The sequence below is a fragment of the Pholcus phalangioides genome, unplaced genomic scaffold (assembly GCF_987345545.1).
Source record: "Pholcus phalangioides strain wild (caught in Gottingen) unplaced genomic scaffold, Ppha-v1.0 ptg000004l_1, whole genome shotgun sequence".
Lineage (NCBI taxonomy): Eukaryota > Metazoa > Arthropoda > Arachnida > Araneae > Pholcidae > Pholcus > Pholcus phalangioides.
The window spans coordinates 21991093-22017912 of NW_028301597.1; the positions used below are offsets into that span (position 1 = coordinate 21991093).

General features: G+C 39.3%; 1 protein-coding gene across 1 annotated transcript; it reads left to right on the forward strand.

Moving 5' to 3' along the window:
* Positions 1-40: 40 nt before the first annotated feature.
* LOC149086755 (transcriptional regulator ERG homolog) lies at positions 41-26005 on the forward strand. The gene is made up of 5 exons (XM_089231820.1): positions 41-604; positions 5246-5338; positions 16318-16377; positions 18483-18536; positions 25229-26005. The coding sequence occupies exons 1-5, from the start codon at positions 592-594 to the stop codon at positions 25771-25773; spliced, it is 765 nt and encodes a 254-aa protein (XP_089087946.1). The 5' UTR covers positions 41-591; the 3' UTR covers positions 25774-26005.
* Positions 26006-26820: the final 815 nt, after the last annotated feature.

Genomic DNA, 26820 nt, shown 5'->3' on the forward strand with positions numbered 1-26820 from the left:
GAGATTCCTGATTCAGATGACCCCAGGAAGTCGGTTATTGTTATCGCATTCCTCAACCGAAAAACATCCCTATTTTTTCTACGGACTTCCCTCTATTTCCTCTTCTTCTCTCACTCTCTCTCTCTCCTCCAAATTCAAAAGAGGAAAAATGATCAAGATTTTTCAAACTCGATAACTTCCTGATAACTTTCCGGGAACACATTGTGCCATGTGTGTCTAGCCACGTGTTCATAACGGGACAGACAACGTACCGTACAAACATTTTCCCCTTGAAAATATTCTGAACCGATTAAAATAGTATTTCTTAGCTGCTGGAAAAATGATCAAGAAAGCTTGAGAGCAAAACAAAGTTTCTGAATATTTTCCATCGTGATTATTCAAGATCAAATCAAATTTATCATATCAATATGAATACCCTTGACTGAAAATTTCTTTTCATTAATAGCATCATGGGAAATTTCTCGAAGATTGTTTGTGTTTCTAAGACATACTTTATTACAATCTGTATCTAATCGATCGGAGTTCAATCTTCAATCCACTGGTTCCCGCTGTAGAAGAAATCGCAATTTAGAAACACCAATAACATCAAAAATGCTTTACGGAGGTAAATATATTTTCTTCTTTTCATATATGAAATTCTTTTATTGTGAGCTATGCACAGGTTAATATTAGGCTATAACAAAAAAAAAAATTGTTTTAGTATTTTGATATAATCACCTTGAAGTTATAACACCTATGAAAGATAGTTCATAATTATTAAAGAGTTTATTTCTCCGTAGAATGTGTGGAAATACATTATTTAGAAATCCAATGGCTTGCGTAACATTGCTATAATTGAAAAGTGTAATTTAATTTGAATAATATAAAACGATATACAATCAATTCCCGTTTTAACGAATACAGTTATAGCAAAAATCTCGTTTAACGAAAACTTTTCTAATCCCTCCAAATAAGTTTACATAGGAACAATGTAAGAATCTAGAGTTCCAAGGAATTTCGTTATTACGAAGTGATTTCTCTGGTCTCTTGGAGTTCGTTATAATGAGATTCGAATGTATTTCAAATATAAAATTTTTCGTCATTTTAAATCTTTTTCCTAAATATTTACCGTATTTTTTTGGCATAAACACTGCAGTCGGAGATTACGTATTCCGTGTGACCGTATGCTCTGAGCGACCATAAATCCTTTTCCATTCTTTACTTCGACAATAATGGAGAACCGGCCCATATAATTATGAGATTATATATTTGCTGTCAATTTTATCTCTGCAATCAATATACTATAGAGATTACATGATATTCTGTTTTGTATGTACTGATGGAAACAAAAATCGTACTAATGCAGTTAAGGAAGAGTTGATAAACTTTTCCCAAGGCTTCGAAGAAATCCCCAACGAATAAGGCAAATATATTGCATTTTCCGTACATTTGCCTCATTCCTTGGTGATTTCGTAATATTGCAGTTAATTTTTATAACTTTCAGTTCGTATTAGTGTAATAAATAATCCAAGCGCAATTCGATGAGTTCATATTATTTGTAATGAATGTGATTACGTTAATAACATAAAATTCTGTGGCTTTTCTTTTTCGAATTTTATTAAAATTTGTTTTGCATGAAATTTTAATTTTCTCCTGGGAATGTAAAAAGGTTCAGTTCGACTATTCCCCCCCTCCCCCCCGATTTTTACTTTTGGTGTTGTGCTCTGAGAAATTATCAAATCCTCAGATAGATAGATCTCTTCATGAATAGAGATTAGATCATATCACGAGATTAGTGTGGACTCGAGATTTTTCATCGTTTGATGCACGACCCCATTTTTTGACAAGAATTTTATCAGCTTGTTTTCCCCCCCCCCCCAGAGGAGAAATAAAGTTTAGAGATATTCTTATAGAGGGTCTCAAACCCCCCCCCCCCCCGTTTCAGCCTCTTGACCTAATCGACGTCATTCAAACTACTAAAATATTGACTGCACTGCTATCAAATAGTTCGTTACTTATATTGATTAATGCTAAAAATATATCGATTATTGTAGATGTATGCAGTGAAATCTCGATACAACGATACTCTGCGAACCACGAAAAAATATCGTTGTAGGGTGCTCGTTATATAGCAGTAGTATTTCGTAGAGGCAGCAGTTTAGGCAGACTATAGGCATTTACATATAAGACGAAAAAATATCGTTGCAGCAAGGGGTGTGTTTCACTGTAATTTACTCCAACAACGTAAATACGTTAAGGACCCCGCTTATATACACACAGACACACACACAAGTTCTTGCATACAACCAATTCGTTAGAATTTCCGCAGAGGAATGTGTATGATGTGTATGTACAGTCAAGTAGTGGTGGCGGTAGTAGTAGACGTAAAGTTTTATTATACGGAATTTTTTGTTTTTTACATGATGCACATTGGGGGGGGGGGGGGAATAGTTCAGTTAAAGAAAATATTATATTGATTGGATATAATTTTATGTAGCCTACTGTACGGTGTGCAAGACGACGAAATTAAAATTCTCATCATCAAAATGTTTCATTTTTGTAATTTTCTCACAACCCCCTCCCCCACAGTTCGGAGTTCACACCGTCTCGTCCTCCCCCCCCCCCCTCCATTGGGAACCACTACCTTATGACATGTGAATTGAACAGACTGAGCAGTGCTCCTTATTATTTATTTAGTTAGCTAGTAGGCCTGTGCAGTACATTTATTCTGATATATTAAACTTGCATCCTGGAGTTATAAGACACGTTTACTGACCTCATGTTAGTGAAGCCTAAGCATTTTGTATGTATAGCTACGGTATATTGCCTTTTTTTTAGATAAAATGTGACTTTCAACTGATGTGAGTATCAATATATATGGTGACCTGTAAGTCCTAATTCGACCTTTATCTCATCAACCGTTCGTCGTAGAGCAGCGTTTTCTAACGTAAAAGTTATCGCGGAACCCTTGATGGTTATGAGGCTGTTCCGCGGTACCTTTGTGGATGTTCGGCGTAACCCAAACAAGTTTTGAATATTTCTATAATATATTGGGTGTCCCCTAAGTTTCACGTAGCTTATGTGATTTAAGAACACTCGATCCCAGTTCTCAAAAATCAATCGTTCTCACGTAATATACGGGAATGTCCAGTTGAATTACAGGTCATATGGTCAGTTATAAAATTTCCGGATAAAACCGAAAGTAATATTTATGGCATCTTACTGGAATTGTTCAAACGATACGTTTTCGTCAAAATTCAATATAAAGGTGGCAATAATTTTTTTTCTTCAGCAAGGTCTCTGGGTTAAAGCATTTTTGAGGGTTTCGTGACGTTTGATTCCGTGGAACACCAAAAAAGCTCTCACGGAACCCCACGGTTCCGCGAAACACCAGTTAACAATCTATGCCGTAGAGGCAGGGCCGGCTTAAGAGCATCATGGACCCACTGGCCAAGTGATTTTCCTGAGGCCCTACCCGGGAGATTTGCAACCGATTGAAAATTTCCACCGATTCCCATGTTTGTGAGATCCCCTCTTCTCCTGAGGCCCCTGCGTCAAGATGACACAGAGGTACAAATACAAATACAACGCCACAACAGGCAAAATGCCCAACGAGGTGGCTGATAAAAAGATGCCCATAAAAATATGGATGTCATATATTTCAAAAATACAGCAACCCAATTAAAAATGCAAAAGGTAGAAGTATGGTTCCAGTTTAAGAAATGCTCAAAATGTGATAAGGAATTACTCTGTACCAGTTTTGAGGGTGAAAACATAGGGCGGTATTCACCGACCTGATTTAAAATAGTCACAATTTTTTAATAAGAGATCCACATGCATTGATTGAATTCAGGTTTGTAACCAATTTATGCTCATCTCTTATCCACAGATTGCGACTGCAGTTTAAACCATGTCGGTGAATACGGCCCATAGTGTCATAAAATTTAAAAAATATATATTTTTATGCTGTCTCTCTTCCTCCAACTTCCATTAGACAGTTGTTGCCCTGTCTCTCCTGAGCCTAACAAAAAGTCCTCCGTTTCTAAGTGTAATATTTGCTGAGACATTTGAATTCTGAAATCAGAGGAAAGTTAGGAAAGTATATCATAATAGACGGAAAGAAGTGCTGTCCGTTAGTCTATGCCAGCGTTTCTCAAGCTATGGTCCGCGACGATGTCACAGAGAGACTTGATAAAATTATTCATCTATTGCAGTTGATATTAATAACATCCATATGGGGCTCAAATAAAATAAAAACTTCATACTGTATACCATATAACATCGAGAAGAATGCGGAAAATGGCGATAAAAAAAAATTCGGGATTCCACTAAATTTTGCTAAAAATTGCAATTTATTGCTTCAAATGCAATTTGCTAACCATTATTAAAATTGCAGAAGGATGTGAATATAAATTGCTGCTGCAAATCGCACCGAACAAAGATATCTTTCTCGAAAAGAATATTCAAATAATCTGTTGACATTTCATTGAGGAAAAATACGGTAAACTGGAATCTTAAATAGTAATAAGAAAAATACGGGACATCGCCAATTGTCATCAAAAACATTGTCAGAAGTAGGCGCAACCATCAATCCTAATTAAAATTCCAAAAATAATAATAATAATAACAATTGCGTACAAAACGTTAAACCTGACATATGTGTGTGCGATAAGTTTCGTCATAATTTTCATAATTTCATTCGTACACTGTGTATTCATGACTTCGGCAAATATTAGTAAGTCAAATAAGCACCGTTGAATAAAACGGAACAAACGTATAAAAAAAATCGAACACCGAACATTACAGGAATGTCCCGTAATACGGGACACAAGTGGTTCGTTAAATTGTTTCAGACATTTTACTGTTCCTTGTTCTAAAAAATGTTGAAAAACACTCGTCTATGCTGTTCTTTCCCAACTTTCTTCAATTTTTTGAATTCAAATATCTCAGCGAATATCGCACTTACAAGCGTGGAATTTTTTTTTTGTTGGCTTCAGGAGAGACAGGGCAACAACTTCCTAATTGGAAGTTAGAGGAGTAGGGGACCCTATAAAAATTTTGATTTTTTTTTAATTTCATGACACACTGGTTTTTTCACTCTCAAAACTGTCAGGCTGGAGTGTGATTTCCGAACGCATTTTAAAATTAGAACCACACCTCTTCCCCAAACAGTTGATAAGATAAAGGCCAAATTAGGACTTGCGGGACTCCCTGTATATCGTCTATTCTCTTTTTTTCTTATCAAAATCCTCTTTTTTTTGCGCAGATAGTTCCGCTTATACCGAAGCACTGAGGAAGAACGGATGGACTCCTGCCACTACGTCGGCGTCCTACGACACTGCCGCAGCTGTGACCGCGAGTAAGCACCTCGAACATCTCATAAAAACTTACTTAAATAAATCCTATTAATACAATTAAAAAAAAAATATTAAAATATAGAATTAATATTATCATTACACTAGGTTCAGTTGTTCTCATCAATCGAATTCTCTGTCTTCGAAAGAGAAAGGATGAACGCCGAACACATGCGGTCAGGGGCGTCGGAAGTGTTTGGAATTTGTATTTGCTCGTCTTGATCTTTATACAATGTAGGAAATTTTGACTTCTGAATCAATTCAGGGTGCTCAGGCCCAATGAGGGTGTAATCCCCCCTCCTCAATTCATGCGTGATTCATCGCTATATGGCTCAGGCCCATGCCATAAATTACCGTGGGTGCTGCAGCACCCGACGCCACTGTCTCCAGATTACTCTTTTGGTTATTTATATGGGTATCGGAAGCATTTGGAATCCGTGGGTGCTGGTATTGAGCCTTTACATCCAAAATTTTTATTTCTGATTCAATTCTGGTAGTGCTCAGACTCATGTCACAAACTACCACGGGTGCTCGAGCACCCACTGCGCCCTCGTCTCCGATGCCTCTGACTGAATGTGGTTCTGGGATTTAAGAACTTAAATTTTTTCGACATTCACAGGAAAAATGTTCCTTCAACCTGTGCTTTTATTTTTGTTTAATTACAGCAAAGAATCTTCAACCTTTCGGACACCGCGGGTCTAATTGAAATTGCCACGCGAAGCCCGCGGGCCACTTACTCATACCAAGACTATTTATAAAATGACTAGCTCATGCAATTTACAGTGACATCTTAATAGAAATACAAATACAAATACAAGAAGGGGACCAATGGGGATCCGAGTTGTAATTGGACAAAAATAATTGAATACTCCTGTTTATTCTGAAATTATTTACTTTATTATCAATTTTGATTAGTTCCGAAATCACTTTTCTCTCATGTCTGGAAAATTTTCTGGTTAATTAAATTACTAATTATGATTAATTTTAATCTGAAATCACTTTAAAAGAGTTCTTTAATTATTTATTTTAATAATTCTGAAATTATTTCATTTACCAATAAAGAATAAAGCTTGAAATCATTTCTTTCAATAATTATGCAATTATTAATTTCTTAAGCGTGAAATAATTTCTATCACAAACTACGAAATTATTTCTCTTATCTATCTATAGGCAGGCTCGCCATTTTGGGGGGGGGGGGTCGGGGGGCCATTGCCCCCCGGCTTTTGAAAATACACTAAAAATGGTATATTATGGTATATTATATATATAATATATATACATACATTGAGTACATGTTCTTTGCCCTCACACCCCGGAAAAAGTTGAAATGACGGCCCTGTCTATAGGTCTATATATGAAATTGATTTTCTGTCTGTCTGTGTGCAAGCATGTTCTCTATACGAATCTACAATTTTAGACCAATAGCCGCCAAATTTTGCATATATACCATACAGTACCCGACTTGAACGATAGACTACTTTAAAAGTTTTTCAGAGCTGGGAAAATGCCCGAAACGGGCGAAAAATAGTCGGATCAACAGAGTGACCAAGAAAGTGTGCGGGCATGTGAATGGTCTAAACCTAAAGCGTAACCTAGAGAGTGAAGGATCGTGTCAGTAAGAAATCGAAAGACTAACCTAGAGAGCGAGGGACTAGGTCAGTGAGTTAGCAAAAGGGTGATGTAGGGGTGTTCAAAAATTCGAATGACCAAAACAGTGTGCAAGCATGTGAATGATCGAAAAAGTGACCTACAGAGCGAAGGACCAGGTCAGTGAGCGACCAAAAAAATTGTGTAAGCATGTTAGTGAAAAAAGAGTGATTGAACAAAAGAAAGACAGGCGTATTTACAGAGAGCAACGGCGGGGGGAGGGGGGGGGCAATGCAAATTTGCAGGGAGCCCAGAGCGGCAAATTTGAAGAATGATTGGCTGAAAAAATTAGACTAAAATGGAAGAAGGGTGGAAAAAATTAACTTAGCGCCCGCAGGCGGTAAAATCATAAATCCGCCTCTGGACTGACCTACGTAAATGTATGTAATGAGAAGAGAAAAAAAACCTTATTCACACATGCGTGCAACCATTTCAAAGCCTCATTTTTTAATAGGGGGAATGTAACATTTTATTTAATGCTTATCCACGAGAATAAACGGCTGTTGGAACCTACAAAAATAAAAGGCCAACGGGAAAGATTCAAAATGTCTATTCGATTCACGGATTCGATATTAAGCTAGTGGTACGGCCAGCACTACCGTATGAGATCATACATGGAATATATGAAAACAAATAGACGGTTATGCTAAAGCTTCCTGGAGACCTTTCGAGAAGAGCTTGGAATGAAATCACAGCTGGTTGAAAGTGACGGGACGGTGAACAGCAGAATGAGCAGTTCTTCGCCCGAAGACGATCCAATAGACGGTAGTGGCGATCGCGTACAGACGGAAGAAGAGGGAAGAAGCAATTTCGCAGACCTCATTCCGTACTTCGAATCAAAACAGCAGGACTCTGGACTCAGCAAAGATTGCACAGCGGGAGCCGGGGACAATACCGCACAGCCTGAAATAGTACAGAAAGACTATCCGACTGAAGTCATTCTCGAAGAAGAAGAGCTGCAAGAATGCGCTCTGTGCGGCTGTGTTTTCAATGTAGACGACATCCAGGACACGGATTTAATAGCCAAGTACCTCGAACTGAAAGCCTCACAGCGCAGACAAGACCCGGCGAACCCAGCGGATCAATCAGACAAATCAGAAATAATCATATGTCAACAATGCATCAACGGTGTGGACAGGGGTTCTACCGAAACATCTAATAACACCAACGACAGCGCACCAGATATAGTACCAGTAGTACAGGAACCGCCCGACCCGGATAAAGATGCTCGTTTCCCAGTCGAGTTCGAACCCGAAGACGTTATGGCACCAGTACCACCACTACTGCCACTACCACAACCACCACCACTACCACTTCCTCAAAACGAACCAGATTCCCAGTTCGACGACTCCATCACCGTTTTCCGCAGGTGCGATGTCTGCAACGACGTGCTTCTGACGGATTTTCGCACGTACCTGCACACCCTGCAGTACGTGAATAGCTTCAAGAGACACGGGAGCTACACGTTGTTCGATTGCGAATCCAAACCTGATGAAGATGGTATCAACGACGAATTCGAAATTGTCAGGAAGTGCGAGTCGTGTGATGTAGAATTCAAAAGCCGTAGCGAACTCATTGCGCACAGCAGAGTGTGGAGTCACCCATACTTCAGCTTGGTGCCTCCGAAACCACCTGGTTGGTCGAACACGGCGCATCATGAGCGACCTGACTCACCGTTACCAGATACGAACTGTAATTCTAATTCCCGCAAGAGGGTCAGGTTTGAAGAGCCGTCAAAGTGCCAACTGAAAATACGTCTCCCGGACGGGACGACCGAGACTGAAAAATTCGATTCAAGGGAGGAATTGTCGCGTGTGCGTCTGTTTGTCATAATGAAGACATCCGGACACGAGATCGGCTCGTTCACTCTGAGACTTGTCAGTGGGCGCTGTTTCACCGTCGAGGACATGCAAAAACCCCTGTATTCACTGGGATTGATGCCGAGAGCAGTGATAATTGTGGTCCCGTTGGAAGACAACCCGTTTGTCAACTGACAGCAGCAGTTACAACCACGTAATAGATAGCGCTAGAAAGCATATCGGGCGTTAAATATGCAGACCCCGAGCCTATTCATTGTATCTCGCGAATACTGACTCATCATCATCATAATCATCATTATGTGAGCGTACACCAATCATTATGCAACTAATCCGTGAAGCGAATTCGATTTTATTCTGAATAATTCATTAACAATCCCGGCACTTTTATTCGATTAAATTGAATTCCGATTCGAATTGACTTTTCTCTTGGTGTTCAACCATTTTAGAAGACATATATTTCAGTGCAGACCGCAGAAGTGTAGCGCAGCAGCAGCAGCAGCAGACACCTGGGACCAGGCGGGGATTTAGAGCGATGGGCAACTTATTGTGCAGGTTTGTTTGATCGTCATATTATTTTACAAAGCGGACTAATTTCTCTTTATTATTCAACTTTTAGGAGAGGCAGGCCCGTCATTTAGGGGGCCCTGGCTTTTGAAAATACACTAAAAATGGTATATATATATGTATATATATACATACACACAAATATATATACATACATTGAGTAAATGTGCTTTGCCCCCCCCCCCCCCGGAAAAAGTTTAAATGACGGCCCTGAGGAGAGGCAATCGCCCTCATCGCCCTTTCTGGATCCGCGCCTGGCGGATCCAGAAGACCAGGGTTTTTAACACTAGAAGGGCCGGACTATACGTTATACATACTTTTATTATTTTTTTGTGTATTTGCCTTATTCGTTGGTGTCTTCTAAATATTCTTGGGCAAAGTGGATCAACTCTTCTACATCATTCAGCACTGATAAAATTAGACTACTTTGTTCTAAAACATCCTTTTTCTAAGAGCCATTTCTACGCACTGTGAATGAACCTGTGGTTTTTTAGGAAGCTTTCAAAGCAGGATGGTAGCATGAAGAGTTATGAAATGTCAAACTAAAACAAAAACCTGAAGTTGAGGTGAACGATCAGAAAAAAAATTCTCAACTTTGATAACAGAGGCTAAATAATATATAGTGTTTTGATTGTGGATACACACTGTCCCTGCCAATAGACATTTTAGATTGCCCAGTAACACGATACAAAACAAATAGCAGTTTAATTTATTTTTTCTTATTGCTATGTTACTCCTGAATATATGTTGTTTTGTGGGTGCCATCAGGGAATGATAGGGAATAAATCTAAAAGCAAAAATTTGCATCAACGCCCACCACAAGGAGAAAACCTGTACAATTCGCATATGGCAGTCAAAACGACTGCTCCGGGCCGTTTTTAGATATAAACGTCGATATCTTCCGAACGAAACCTTCAATTTTTTGTACACAGAGAATTTTTGTACACGCACATTTCTGTACAGAAGTAATGAAAAATCATCAAAAATAGACCGTGTACGTTAAATAGTGTCGAAATTATAGCGTTTTCAAAATCGAAAACCGTCAAAATTACTGCTCCGGCCGTTCTGGTGTTAAGGAAATCCCCTTTGAGGAAAAACTGATAAGGTCAGCCTGCCGTGATTTCCGGATTCGACCTGAATTCCCCCTTCCGCCACACACGCTCCGGGAAAACTTTTCAGTTCGCTAGTCGGTGATGGACGTGACGGACGATAGTTTGGCTGTTGTCGGTTTTGTATTTGGAAGAAAGTGAGTGCATTCTTAGTGTAAATCGCAAGAAAAACCACGTGGGAAAAATATGATTCAAAGAGTGGCTACACGAAAAAGGGGACATTTTTCCCACATAAACTTGCTTTCAGAATCAAGGCCGTAACTAGGATTTTCATCACCCGGAGCAAACATGATTTTGCCTCTTCTACAAATTTAAAATTCGATAATTTTATAATGGTGTTCTACCTAAAATTTGCCACCCGGGGTAGCCCTGTTCAGAATTGAAGATTATGCTTAGAGATTGGCACAATAACTTTCGGATGGACGAAGTAACTAGTTTAAACCCGCTAGCACTGGTTGTACCAGTGAAATGAAAAGAAACACCAATGGCTATTTTACCTCACGAGAGGCTTACGATAACATAAACATTTGTAACGAAACGATGAACCTCTCTGCTAATTGTACGAAGTACAGATAACTGTCATCTGTACTTCGTACAATTAGCGGAGAGATTCACCGTTTCGTTTTGTCGCCATCTGGTGGCTAATTTCGTTACGAGCTGCTGCTGAGATAGGAGGCTGTCTATTGCACAGTCTCGTTCAGCCCAAAGGAACACGCACCCGGAAAGTGGGAGGTCGGTGGTTCCATTCCTCACAGAGAAATGTGACTTTTCTTTCCAATTATCTTCACTTGGTATCCAGCCACCTGTACTTCGTATAAACATTTCTGCGTGACCCTCCTCCCCATATACTAGAGCAGGGCCTCTACTTTACCACCAACTCCGGTGATATCGCCATACAACACTTTACTTCCGATCGAGGTGGATCGGAAATGATGTCGCCGTCTATCGGTGCTCGCCTCAGGTTCGGTAGGGAAAAGTACTTGTTATCTACGTTCTTTCCCAAGACCGAAACCGCGGACTTGACGGTAGCTTTCATAGTCGTAGACGAGCATCTCATCACTGCGCCTCTCTGGCATCGGGCGCCTTTGACTGGTGTCTTTGGCGGGCTCTCAAAGCCAGACTTTTCACGGGCCCTTCTATAGTGAGTTTATAGCCTGAAAAAAAAACTGACCAATAATGGTAATTGCCCCGGGCCCTTTGACCCGAACGAAACGACCGAAGCTCTGTCAGCTTTATGGCAACTATCAGAAGCTACGAAGATCTTTTAGTTTACAACTACGAACTCTTCCAGAAATTCTCGGCTCATAATGGCTGATTGACTGAACCACGGCCTCGCCCAAACTGAACTGACGTCGCACCACACATACGCACACTCCGGTCGGTCTATGCAGTTCCAGATTGCACAGTTATTCAGAATAATTTTTCCATCAAGCCATTATGTCATCCGGTCGCCTGAACAGTCCGCTAAGTCTGCGCAGTTTTCCAACACGCACGCCGAAGGCCAGGGCTGCTTAGTTTTTCCTCAGAAGATTTCCGGAACGTGTATGGATCTACTTTGTTCAAGCCGCGAGCACCGTTTATGCCCATCAGCAGAAGAGTACCCCATATGATAACTCTGATGAACAGCTTGGGCAATTTCACAGCCCACATGTGCCAAAGACCCTGGAATCGACTACACACATCGTTTTTTCAATGATATGTACTCGAAAAACAACGTTGGGATGATCTCGTTACGAGTACTGACAGCGGGACCCGCCAAAACCCTTCGCTCAGGACAGAAATACTGACTTTGTATGCGAATGTTGATAAAAAAGTAACAGACTTCTGGCTAGGGATTTTGTTGGGTCCCGCAATGGGGAGTGCCGATACTTTCAAACATTTTCTAGTTTTCTGTACAATAACTGAAAATGCATTAGGTCAGGAGTTCTTAAACTTTGCGCCACCAACCTTTAGCAGGCGCGGCAAAGGTTTTTCGAAGAGATTCTTTGTCTTCAAGCATTGATTAGGGGAAAGGGGGGTAACCACTGGTGGGAAAAGTTTGAGAACCCCCGCATTAGGTTGATCCCATTGCCACTGAGACCTATCTCAGTACAGTAGCACTCAAAAGTTTTTGACAACCATAAATGTGTGCAAAATTTGTTTATTTCAATGAATTTTTTAATGAAATCTATCCTATGAAAAATAAACACTGTAAAAATGTCCTCGAGACAGAAAAAATTGTGCTAAAAGAACTTCCTGATTGGACGAAAAATGTTGACGGGCCCTTAGGCTGGGATCACACCATAAAAGTTTTATGAATGTTCCTTTATAAAACTTGAAAAATGTAATGAATAAGCGTATCTGATGTAACCGATACGCTTATTAGTTGTTGTTTTTTTCAGTTTTATCACATAGCTTTTCAAAACTTTTATAGTGCAATGCTGCCCTAATTATTGAGAATTTTAATTGCTCATTTGGTCTACTAAATCGCTTTAATAATATGAAATTCTATGCATAATGTCTTAATCGTTTGAGAGGCGCTTTCTATTTTCGAAGATATCTAGTGAAATTACTTGATAAATCTAATGTCTGGGACCTTATGAATGTGAAATGTGTGTATATATATATATTTGCATCCTTCCAGAAAGGAAGCGTGTGTGGTGTTATAGCAGCGGAACCACCGCCCCTGTATAACATGATATTGATGAATTTTCAAGATGTCAGTGTGTGGGCGGTGGTTTAGTCTATGGGTTTATCCATGAAACCACCTGAAAACTTAGGGAAAAAAATTGGAAATTATCAATATTTTTTTATGATTTTAGAAAATACGAGAGTGTGTTAGTTGAAAAATTCTTAAGTTTTGTTTAGGTTACATCACATTTTTTTTAGAATAAATGGGAAAAATCAAAATTTTTCATCTTCCCGTGTTAAAGTTTCATCGCCTATACAGTATAAGCAGTATTTTCCTAAAATATAATTTTCAAGAGTAATTTTATTAGTGATTAATTTTTTTTTCCGATTCACTCTACCTAAATACTCAATCAAACTACACTTGCGTATTATACGCGTTTTGTGTTTGTGTACTTTGTTTTATTTTTGTTGCATTTGTTTCTGTTTTGTATATTGACATGTATACTAGCAGATTTCTTTAAGAATTATTTGTAATCACTCGGGCTAGGATTTTTATGTTTTAAAAACTTCTAAAAATGCATTTATGCACTGAAAAAAACTGTAAATACACTGAAGAGCCAAAAAAACTGGCACACCTGCCTAATATCGTGTAGGGCCCCGCGAGCCCGCAGAAGTGCCGCAACACGACGTGGCATGGACTCGACTAATGTCTGAAGTAGTGCTGGAGGTAATTGACACCATGAATCCTGCAGGGCTGTCCATAAATCCGTAGGAGTAAGAGGGGGGTGGAGATCTCTTCTGAACAGCACGTTGCAAGGCATCCGAGATATGTTCAATAATGTTCATGTCTGGGGATTTAGGTGGTGTGTCATAAGTCAGAAGAGTGTTCCTGGAGCCACTTTGTAGCAATTCTGGACGTGTGGGGTGTCGCATTGTCCTGCTAAAATTGTCCAAGTCCGTCGGAATGCACAATGGACATGAATGGGTGCAGGTGATCAGACAGGATGCTTACGTACCTGTCACCTGTCAGAGTCGTATCTAGACGTATCAGGGGTCCCATATCACGTCAACTGCACACACCCCATACCATCACAGAGCCTCCACCAGCTTGAACAGTCCCCTGTTGACATGTAGGGTCCATGGATTCATGAGGTTGTCTCCATACCAGTACACGTCCGTCAGCTCGAAGCAATTGGAACCGAGACTCGTCAGACCAGGCAACGTGTTTCCAGTCCTCAACAGTCCAATGTCGGTGTTGTCGGGCCCAGGCGAGGCATAAAGCTTTGTGTCGTACAGTCATCAAGGGTACACGAGTGGGCCTTCGTCTCCGAAAGCCCATATCGATGATGTTTCGTTCAATGGTTCGCACGCTGACACTTGTTGATGGCCCAGCATTGAAGTCTGCAGCAATTTGCGGAAGGGTTGCACGTCTGTCACGTTTAATGATTCTCGTCAGTCCCGTTCTTGCATGATCTTTTCCGGCCGCAGCGATGTCGTAGATTTAATTTTTTACCGGATTTCCGATATTCACGGTACACTCGTAAAATGGTCGTACGTGAAAATCCAAATTTCATCGCTACCTCGGAGATGCTATGTCCCATCTCTCGTGCGCCGACTATAACAACACGTTCAAACTCACTTAAATCTCGATAACCTGCCATTGTAGCAGCAGTAACCGATCTAACAATTATGCCAGACACTTGTTGTGTTATATAGGCGTTGCCGACCGCACCGCCGTACTCTGATTGGTTCCATATCTCTTTATTAGCATACACATGCCTGTACCAGTTTTTTTGGCTCTTCGGTTTATATGCCCTATAAAACGAAAATTCATTTTTATCTCAAATAACATTAGTTTTAGCAAAATAATATGATAATGAGATGTGTTGATGTGCTATTGCTCTTAAACTACATATTTTGAACCATTACTTATTGTTTGGACAGAAATTCTTCGTTTTAAGAACTAAACTCATCTAGCCAAAATTTCCCTGAAACTGAAACCAAAAAAATTATCTGAAGTGGGATTGGAATAGCGAAGAAAAAATTTACTTTTTATTGAAAATTATGAAACATGCAAAATATGCCGTAAAATTTTGAAAATATTCTCTATCACGTAAGAATAGCAAAATATGCAAAATAAATAAAAAATATGCAAAGACATATAAATTCAAGGCCTAGTAATCACCAACATAGACTTTGGGATTCCATGGATTCGAATAATTATTGATATGCAATTATATGTCTCTAATTAACAAAAATTATTAACTATAAAAAAAGGTGATTCACTCCTCTCTGAAGATTTAAGGAGAATTTTTGTAAAAAAGAATAGTTTTTTTAATTATAATTGAGAAAAAACTACACTAAAAAAATTACCCAAAATTTAAGAGTATTTTCACTCCTCAGTGAAATCGGAGGAGTAAAATTAAATTTTTAAAATTTGAATTTTTTTTTGTATATAAGTCAATGTAGAAAAAGAAACTATATTATGCTGCCATCTAATAGAGCTTTATTGAATGTTAGAAAAGATATTTTTCCAAATTGACAACCCCCTAAACCACTACCAGGCTGAGAAAGAAACTTTTGAACAGGTTTACGAAACCACCGCCCCTTACAAAGTGTTAATATTTTCGTTATGATATTAACACTTTGTGAGGGGCGGTGGTTTCGTACACCTGTTCAAAAAATCTTTTTGAAGACGTTTCAATGCAGATGAAACAGCAGTTTTTCTACAATTTTATACCCTGACAGAGCAAAAAAATGGAAATTCACTTATAACGACTATTTTCCTCTCAAGCGATTGTGAACTGTTGTTATAACGGATTTTTACTGCATGGTATACGTAGACACATTGGCGTACACAAGGGGTGGGGGGAGGTTCTAACTCGCCCTCAAGCCAAGATTATAGTGTTATTTTGCAGGAAAAAACGTAAGACCCCTTCCCCTTGAGAAGAGAAAAAAAATTGGAGCCCCCCTCCCTGAGAAAATTCTGCGTACGCCTATGAGTAGACACCCTGTTTTCAGTGGAGACACGCAATCAATCATTTCATTTAGAGCTTCTCATCCCACGAGTTGCTCATCAAAGTAATTTTCTAGTTGATTTGGACGGAAGAGAATCCTCAGAAGTTTCTCACCCACGCACGCACAATAATATTATTATAAAAAAAACCAGAAAACGGAAGCCCCTTCAATTTTCCCCAAGTGCTTACTTACATTATAGTTTGTTTTCTTGAACAGGCTTCTCGGGACAGCTGGCAGCGGCAACAAAGAGCGGAGAATCGCAACCTTCTGTTCAAGGTGAGAATTGAAAAAAAAAACGCTGTTCTTCCTTCTACTACTGTATAATAATGATGATTGGGGTGTGGGGGGCTGACAGGGTACTACCCTTACACACGAAATAATAATATTAGTATTATTTTAACAGTGAGTCGTTAGAAAAACGGTCCTTGAAAATTCTGGAATGAAGCCCCATCAAAGATCACCTCTGTTATGTGGGCGTTGTGATGGACTCGTATTGATAGGACCCGGGTTTGATCACCACAGGCCGGCATAGTCCCTCACATCCTGCAGTAAGGCCCCTGTACTAGGACTTTTAGTGGGGCCCCAGACCAGACATTTCACGGGTCCCCTCTATAGTAGTGTGAGAAAGCAAAAAAATTGTGAGAATCGTCCTGGGCCCCCGGGCTGGATCCCTGTCGGCCCCACCCTTGTGTGGGGGGGGCCATTGGTAGTCATCTGATTCACCCTTGACGCTTCCCTTGGGACACACGGGCAAATTGTAAAATTGACGCCACCCTTCTGCCGAGCATAAACTCCGGCAGGGCGAGACGACAAATGAATCCTCGAATCGAGTGCCGGCGGAACCAAGTTGGAGGGGGGGGGGGGGTCAAGCTGAACTACCGACTGCAGTTTTTTTCGGCATGACTGCGCCCTCCAAGGCACATCGTTAATGCGACAGAGCCTGGTCGTGATTGGTTTACTCAGTTCAGTTCAGCAGTAACTCCACAAACAACACTGAATACGCACAGTACTCTTTTCCGGAACAACTCATTTACCGAGAAATGGAATTTTTTTGGATGTTATGCTGAAACTAATATTTGAAAAGAAAACCGATTTTTGTCTCCTCCGGAAACCGAACCCGGGTTCTTGCATACCTGGCAAGTACGCTAGCCAATACACCAGAGACACACTACAATTCCTTATAACACGCATTAGTAACGTGAAGCGCTGAGTGGAGAGACAGCAACCTCCCTTAACTACAGCAAGTTTCGCCCCAGTTGGCGTTTTGTATTAAGAGATGGTATTTTTTCGGCCCGAAATATATTGCAAAATTAAATTTTCTAGATGATATGCCAAAACTAATGGTCTCTGGTATATTGGTTAGCGCACTTGCCCGGTACCCAAGGGGACCCAGGTTCGATTCCCGGAGGCTTATAAACAATCCATACATTTCTAGCTACATTGTAGAAATTTAGCGCATCGTGATTGGCCGAAATGAGTGATGGACCATTAGATGACTCATGGTAAAATTTCTGCTGGCGACGTTTAACAATAGGTACATTTAATTGTGCTTGAATCCGCATCCACCGTTGGAGTGATGGTTATAGTACAAGACTTACGTACCGAAGGTTGCGTGTTCGATCAGCACCTCCTAGGCACTGTTGAAGTGGCAGAAGTCCTCTGCACTGTTTGCCATGAACGTCATTCAGACAGCCTAGCAAGTTTGCCACATTTTTAAAACCTATTTCGTTTCTTCTTATTTTGGCGTAGAATATACCTGATTGGCTCACAAATACCGCATAGTGATTGGATGTGGGGCATAGAAATCGCCAATTCTGAGCCCGATCTTTTTTTTCCCCTCACAACAATGATACTGGCACGAGCAGGGATTTTTTTTTCCCCCTGAATATATTCTGAGGGAAAATGGACTACTTACTGATGTCACAAGCAGGCTACGGAGGCCTTCTATCTCTAGGAGGTGCTGGTTCGATTCCGTCTGAAACCCATACAATTTTTTTTCTATCTTTGCTGAGGCTACATACACACATGCTCGGCATGTGTGTGTGTGTAGCCATCATTAAAACATATAAAGATTTAGAAAACATTGTCTTAGCGGTTCTCAGCCTTTTTTGAATCGAGGAGCCCTTTTTGTATATAATTTCTATGGCGGAGCACCCTGTAGGCCTCTTCTTTTTATTTATCTACCAAATTTACTGATTTATTTTATTTTCCTCGAGTCACCGCGGAGTCTCTGGGAAGTGCACACGGGGTCCCAAGGGCTCCGCGGAGCACCGGTTGAGAGCCACTGCTCTAAGATAATAATTTTTTAGAAAATAGCAAAATAACCTTATCCCAATCATTTAATTATGCATTTTAAAATAATGTATGTTTTTAAATTTCAGTATCAGATCCATATCAGTTACTCAGTGCCGCAAGCAGTAGATTGGCTTCTCAAGGTAAATATATATACAGTACTTACGACTTCTTCTCGCGTTAAATATCGCAAAAATACGTCAATTTTCGTAAAATTGATTCTCCTTCTTTCGAATATAAGTAAGTCTTCATGATCTTCAGTGCACCGCAAAAGTTTAGACACTAGTTGAGATCACACAGTATCTGAAAACTACTAATTGCAAAATCACAAATTGATTACCACTTATAAAGGTGAACATGTACTTTATTTTCAAAAGCAATAAAATTATACTAAACTCTGTATGAACAACGCAATGACAAAATAAACAAAAATAGTCTATAAACAGTCGACGCAAAAGTTTGTTATTTGTGGCTCGAAATTATGCCAATAATTGTCAATGGAAGCTCCAAGATCTCTTTCATAGACGAATACTATCGATTACTTTCATAAAACTCTCGATAATATATCCCAAAGGTTTCTAAATGGGTTTGAGATCAGGGCCACATGCGGCTTAGCCAAAAACTTCGCTCATTAAACTAGACATTTGCACGACCTGCTTTGTGCACGATCTGCCTACGACTACGACCTACCTGTATTATCTTGTTGATACTCTCACTGGAGACCAGCTAGAGCAGGTATCACATCAACGATGCTCATGTCCGATTTCGTGCTCGCAAGAGCACTTGATCAACGTCCCAAGTAAACACCTTGTACAAATTGCATTGAAGGATTGAAATCATCTTGATTTCATGCAATGGTATGCCAAACTTTCCGTAAAAGTGCTCTTCTATGAATGATAGGTACAGGTAGGGCCGTAACTAAGATTTTTACCACCAGGGCAAACATTATTTTGGCACTCCCACAACTTCAAAATTCGATAAGTTTATAACGGTATTCTTTGTTCCCACCTAAAATTGCCCCCTCCCTAAATTTTTCCGCCAGTACTCCCCCCCCCCTCCCCCAGTTACGGCCCTGGGTACAGGCAGTGCTCGCGAATAGGAAAAGGTTGAAGACCTCTGAGCTAGAGGTTCACCAGAGAGTAATAGATCATACTCTCGTATCTGTATTTAATGCTGATAATTTTGGCGACCTCTAAGAGAGGCTATTGATACCTGCCCATTGCAGCAGAATGCAGTCGAAACCATCAGTAAACCACCACCTTGTCTATGACTACAATTAATTCGTGGTTCCTTGAGCAAATCGTGCAAATACTAACTTCATCTATCTGACCCAACTAGGTTCCACTTGTTATCGCTGTAAGTAACTGAATAACATTACGGCCATATGGCACACACACTTGCGAGATCACCGTAACCTTTGAGTTTTGTGCACAGGTTAGAACCCGAGCGCGATGTGCGAAATGCGTGTACACATCGTATCCGTTCACACCGAGAGTTCAGACGAGCTTTTAAATTGAGGTGCAGCCATCTTATGCGTAGATGCCAGTCCTGTAACGCGTGGCCTTCCTAATCGGTGTTGGACACTATGCAGGGTGTCCTGTAAAAGGCAAAGCGCAAATTGAACCGCGTGCATCGTTCACGACACGACGCAGGGCAGCCCTCTATTTTGCGGTCAATGGAAATCAAAAGGACAGCTCAAATTCAGACACGAGGTAACACTACGCTAATCGCGTGTACGCGCGCACTCGTGGACGCTGCTGCTGAGCCACAGAATTTCGGGTCACACGCGCGCGTGCATGATTCTTCGTATCCGGTAGGGGTTTTTTAAAAAATAAACATTAATTTTGATGGAGTTCGCATTCTCTTATGAAATACAGTAGTTTAATACGTATTAATGTTATCTACATAAACACGGTATATTATCGATTATTTCTTTAATTAGTTCCTGAATTATTTTATTCCTTTCTGAATTTTTACTGAATATTATTGTTCTTTCATTAGTTTTGACTTTTCATTAGCTATAAATTTTCATAATTTTCCTTCATTATGGGATTCATTAATTTAGGGATTTTCATTGATACACTGAATTTTCACTAATTGTGTAATTCTGAATTTTCATTAACTTTTGGAGAAATTCTGAACTTTCATTAATTTTTGGAGAAAAAAAAATCCACTTTTATTTTTTTAATCAACCTATGAAATAATTTTCATTAAATTTTTGAATTTGGTTTTAATTCCGAATACTAATTTATTATGATATTTCATCGATCGACGGAGGAATTATTTTTCATCAGATCTGAAATTTAATTATTAATTCCACTAATTCTGGTGTTCCATTAATCTAATTACTTTTCATTAAATATGAGTCTTCAGTTTTGAAATTATTTATTAATTTTAAAATTTCATCAATCCTTTCAGTTGTTTTGACAAGTTCCAAAGTTTCATTCATTATGGGATTATTTTCCATTCATTGAATCAATGAATTTTCATTCATTCAAATTTATAATAATATGCAATAATTATTAATTACGTAATAATATATATTAATCTTTATTTAATTTTATTGTGTAATTCATTCTAAATTTTGAATTTTCGTGAATTCGGAATCTTTATTAGTTTTTATAATTCCTCAATTTTCATTAATTTTCATTTAAAAATCCTGAATGTTCATTAATTTCAATCATCATTATAATTTATGTAAATAAACCTTTATTTTTTTTAAGGTTCCTTGCCCCCCCCCCCGGAATAATTTACCTTTACTTCTGAATTTTCATTAATTACGATATTTCATCAATCAAGGAATAATTTATCAGAAAAATCTGAATTTTCAATAGTTTTTAATTATTCATAAAAATTTCGAATCAATCCTGGTTTTTTCTATTATTTCTTTGTGTTCACGTTTTTATAAACGGTACTTTAATAGATATTTTTCAGCGCATTCCCGTACTCTTTATATTTTAATTAATGTTATGTATTCATATTAATGCCGACTTTAATGACCAATATATAATATTCAGACTCCGGGAGCTTCTCAAATGCTGAGGTTCCGGGCCCCACGAAATCATTGTAAAAGTTTATATTTTATGACACACTGTATTTTCACTCTTGAAACTGGCAGAGAGTGACTCTTGGAGACATTTTGAACATTTTCTAAATTAAAGTCATATTTCAATGACGAACGGTTGGTGAGATAAAGGCCGAATTAGGAATTACAGGACACCCTGTATTCATGAATCACATCCAGATAAAACTCATTAGGGCCCTTTCACACGGAGCGGATGCGGATGCAGACGCGGGTCCGGAAGAAGTTTTAACTATTGGTACCACAGAGTAGTAATAATATCTTTAATACAAGATATACGGAAGACTGGATGTTGTGAAGATATTTATTATTTGAGATGTTAATTTTTTAAGGAAGGAAAAAACTCATCTCTGCCTCTACCGCGAGTCGAACCCGGGTCCCTCGATTGCCGGATGAGTGCTCTGACCACTAAGCTACAGAGGAGATAGAGATTTGAGGAGATAGGCAATCGAGGGACCCGGGTTCGACTCCCGGTAGAGGCAGAGATGAGTTTTTTCCTTCCTTAAAAAATTAACATCTCAAATAATAAATATCTTCACAACATCCAGTCTTCCGTATATCTTGTATTAACAAGTGGAGAGCGACATTCATGTCATATAATATCTTTAGTCTATGATTGGTACATACACGGAGCCTTTCAGAAGATGCGGAATGCGCCCGCAACTTGGAAGTGTTCATGCGGGTCCGGATTTTAGAGAAGAAATAATACGGATGGCGTCCGCACACACACACACACATGTGTCAAAACTTTATCATAGATAGACATTTTAGAACGTTGCAAGAGATAGTCGTAATTTCTGAAACAACCTTCCGATTTAAACTTCTATATTCTGTTCACTTTTTCAGAAGCCTCGCGACATCTCAAATAATTCATGCTGTAGTGTGGATATAGCAAAGATACTGAACAGCGGTGACGTCATTAGTGGCGAATTTGCATATACTGCGACGACCAATCGCGGAAATTCTTTATCGCGTTTTAACTATTGTGAGCAGGAACTTCATAAAAACTTATTTTTATTACGTTTTTACACAGCTTTGTTTTAGATATGCAAATGATCGACCAATATTTCTAGAGAGAGAATTATCTGATAATCCTTATATTAATCAATATAATTCGGTTTTTCTTTATTTTTTTTCATTTAAGTGTGAATTTCATGTGTCTTAACTTTAGCGGTGTACTGTATACTGCACTGTATATACGAGAGTATTCTAAAAAAATAACGTAACTTGCACATTTAAGGTTTCCCTCCATCAAAAAAACACTGTGGTATATATAATCATTATTGACTCTCTCGCTCACTCTCTCTCTCTCAGTAGTAGTAGAGGAGAGGAGGCAATTGTTTACCGTTCTAAAAGCAACGAAAGCGATCCCATTGTTGACTTAACGATTTCACCAAAAACCGCATTAATGGAGGTGATTGCGGCGCCTCTTGTCAATCTTGTCCGTATTTTTCTTTCCCCGACCACAGAATTCTATACGTTTTCCCATTAAAAAAAAAAGAAGCGCATTGTCCTCTTAATCTTCTTTTTTATCTCTAGTTACTACACATTTTTACAAGTCGATTGAGATTGTTGCGTGGTAATAAAGTAGTGTACGTACAGCAGCAGCCGTCGACCGCGATCTCTTTAGGTCGGTCACGAGCATGAGCGGATAGGAGGAGTGAGTTATAAGTAGAGCTCGGAAATTTTTAGGCACTAAAAATGGTCGAAATAGGCAGGCAAAAAGGCACTAAAAATGCAGGCACTAAAAAAGACATTTATAATTTTTGAAAGGAAGAAAAATAATTAAAAACAAAGGTAATAAGGGTCCACAAACTAGCTGAAAAATCGGTTGCACTTAATCCGTCTATTCTTCTAATTATATTTTATAATTATTATCACCTGCATTATTATCTAGCAAGTTAAATTGATTTTAAGTCCAGAATAAAATGTTACTAGACCCTCAGGATTAGGCCAATTCCAGGGCCATCACGTGGAGTCGGTAGAGAAAATGATCTGTGGGGCTACCCCCTCAAGTTGTGAATAATTCTCGTTTATTTGTTGTATTATTTGGAATAATCTCATTATCATTTCTATAGTTGAAACATGGCTTCTTCTATTTTCGTAGGCTTGTTGATGGTTTGTTCTACTTTTGTAGAAAGAAAAAATTATTATTTTTTCATTATTACCACGTATGCGGGATTCCTTCCAGCGCGGGGCCCCGTGTGGCTGCATCTGTCACACACCCCTGAGAGCGACTTCGGTCAATTTAATCGAATACTAGATATGTATGTTTAATAAATAGCCATATGGTTGTTTGCAGTGTTGGTGCAAATAAAAAATAAAAACAACATGGACCCCCAGAGCCCTGTCTGCTCCTACCCCACCTTGTTTGAGCCATGACGTCAATCCAAGACCTCTTGGGACAATCATCGGTCCGCTCTCTCACATACAACGCAGTCCATCGCTTGAGCGAGACATATTATGTGAAGCCTGTGGAGGAAACAAATTTCTAATTTTCTCTGCTCCTCTAACACGGGCTGCGTTCATCTGAAACAAAATCATTCACGTCTAACACCATCCGGTCAAAGCAAAGTTAATGCATGCCAAGTCCAATCTCTCAGATCATTTGGTTGCATCCAAATGGGGCTGGAATTGGGGGGGGGGACTTTCTGATGATAATTAATACTGGGTGTCAGAGAATTTTAAAAAGAGCAATTCTTTTGATGTTCTCAATGCCCAAAATATCCAAGTATTTTACGGGAAAGAATTCTTACTTAGCTATATTATTTGTTAAAGGGGGGGGGGGGGGCGTGGGCAGCGTCAAAGGTGGAGTCGACTGATCTAATGTATAAACGTATATATGAATTGACATCATCATCATCATCGTGCCCCCCAGACTATTATTATATTATATACTATATTATAAAATACGACTATTATATCCAAGTCTATCTCCGCCTATTTCGCCCACTTTAAGCGACTTCAGCCGGCATTGAGTCCAACGACAAAGGGCGTCTGACGTCGTCCACTGAAAGCGACCTTTACACGCAACTCAGTTCATGATTACATTCCATGCAGACAAGTGAGTTAGCTGACACAAACTCGGGGAAGACGTTCTTGCTGTAAATAAATGAATGATTATATTTAATCGATTACCGCTTACCATCACAACCCACGAACGGCAATTATTAAATTTTCAGCATCGATGTTCACGCGGGAACGCAATTAAGAGGGAGAGAGAGAGAGACTGACCCCTAAGGAGGAGAAAAAAAACGGTGCAAGTGTCGCGAAAAAAAAACCAACCATATTGCGCCTGCGCAGATACAGAAAGAGGTATGAGATCCCATCCGATTCAGAAATTTCAGGCGTCTGCTGTTGTAGCCGGAAATCTAATTACGACATGGCCTAAGATGAGAAAAACTTTTGAAGTTATGTCAAACTTATACAACCACGAACTTAGTTTCTGGAAAGCAGTGTAAATACAGTCGAATCCCGTTGTAATGAACTCCAAGAGACCGGAGAAATCACTTCATTATAACGAAATTTCGTTAGAAAGGAATTCCAGGTTTTTGTATTATTCCTATGTAAACTTATTTGGGGGATTAGAAAAGTGTTCGTTAAAACGAGATTTTCGCTATAACGGTATTCGTTAAAACGGATTCGACTGTATATCGATTTATAATCAAAAAGCATTTTCACCGTTGAAAAACGATAACAGATTATCTTCCTTGAGTACACCATCAGTTCCAAATGCATTTGTTTCTCCAACAGGTAGCGGGCAGATCCAGCTTTGGCAATTCCTACTGGAGCTGCTCTCCGATAGCAGCAACTCGAGTTGCATCACCTGGGAAGGAACAAACGGGGAGTTCAAGCTCACGGATCCCGACGAAGTCGCCAGGCGATGGGGAGAACGCAAGAGCAAGCCCAACATGAACTACGACAAGCTGAGCAGGGCTCTCCGGTATTACTACGACAAGAACATCATGACCAAAGTCCACGGGAAACGCTACGCCTACAAGTTCGATTTCCACGGGCTGGCTCAGGCCTGCCAGCCGGGAACGAGCGACCCAACTACTTACAAGTTCCAGTCGGACTTTTTCCTGCCTACTTACCACACATCGAAGCTGAATTACTTGAGTCCCAGGACGAGTAGCATGCCTTCGGCCAACTCGCAGACTGCTCTTTTCACTCCGACAATGTCCGGACCGTATTGGCCATCGGCTCCTTCGGCGGCCTGTAATCTGTATCCCAACATTCCGGGACATACCCTCTCGCATCATGCTCATCGAGCCAATGGTCTTGGTGCTTATTACTAATTCCCATGTTGAACAAACATTTCCCGGTAAAGCGAATTTGAATGTGTCTTTCTGAAATTGTATTTATAAGCGATTGCTGATGAAGAAATGGTCATGATATTTTTTCATATTCCATAGAAGAACTTAAAAAATATCGCTGTAAAAATAAATTTCAGACTATTATGTAAAGATTGAACATTACCAGAAATGTGCAAAAAAACCACGAATTCTCGTGAACGGTATAACCTAACGAGACATTACCTCCAACTCGGTGATACTATATCAAAAAATAACAACGCCATATAAACATCATCCTATTATGATCATTATAAGAGATGTTTATTTATGTAACATCCAGTTCACCAAGGTCTTGAAAATTGTAATGAAGCTCCGCCGGTATGTCAATTATTGCTAGAAATGGAAAACATGGTTGATTTTGAAATTCCACTAATTTGTTGTGTATTGTCTACGGAATGTATCCTGAAAAGAATTGAAGATTTTTGTGTCTATATTTTACTCTAGGTGTTCTGTTACATTGAGTTGCGATGTCCCTCGCTTTTTACGCGATTTTTAAAAGTTCATTTTATGAATTCCAACCTGCAAAGTTCGGCTTGGGGATTAACTTTAATCCTGGAAATAGGCTTGCAAATTAAAGATATGTACATAACATAGTTAAATCCTTTGACGAGAGACGAAATACGGTGGATTTGATGATGTAGCCGAGACAAATTCTTAGATACGACGCACCAGATCTCACTGATGAACACCGTTTAGTAAACACATTGACAATGCCATAAGAAATTTTATCGAATCGATTTCAGTAAAACTAGAATTTTCGTATTTGCGAGATATATGCGAAATTCTCTGGCTTTTCTACTAAAGTTTTTACTCATTAAAGACGATTTTTTGAAAGAAAAAACACTGAGTGGGAACCACACTCCTACCATTTATTGGCAAAGAAAAAAAATTAAATTTCAAATGGCAAATTTTCTTACCAACCGACGTTAATGGGTTAAGAAGACCAAAAATTGTGCTTGTCAGCCAAATCTCGACTGTTTCATTAAGAAG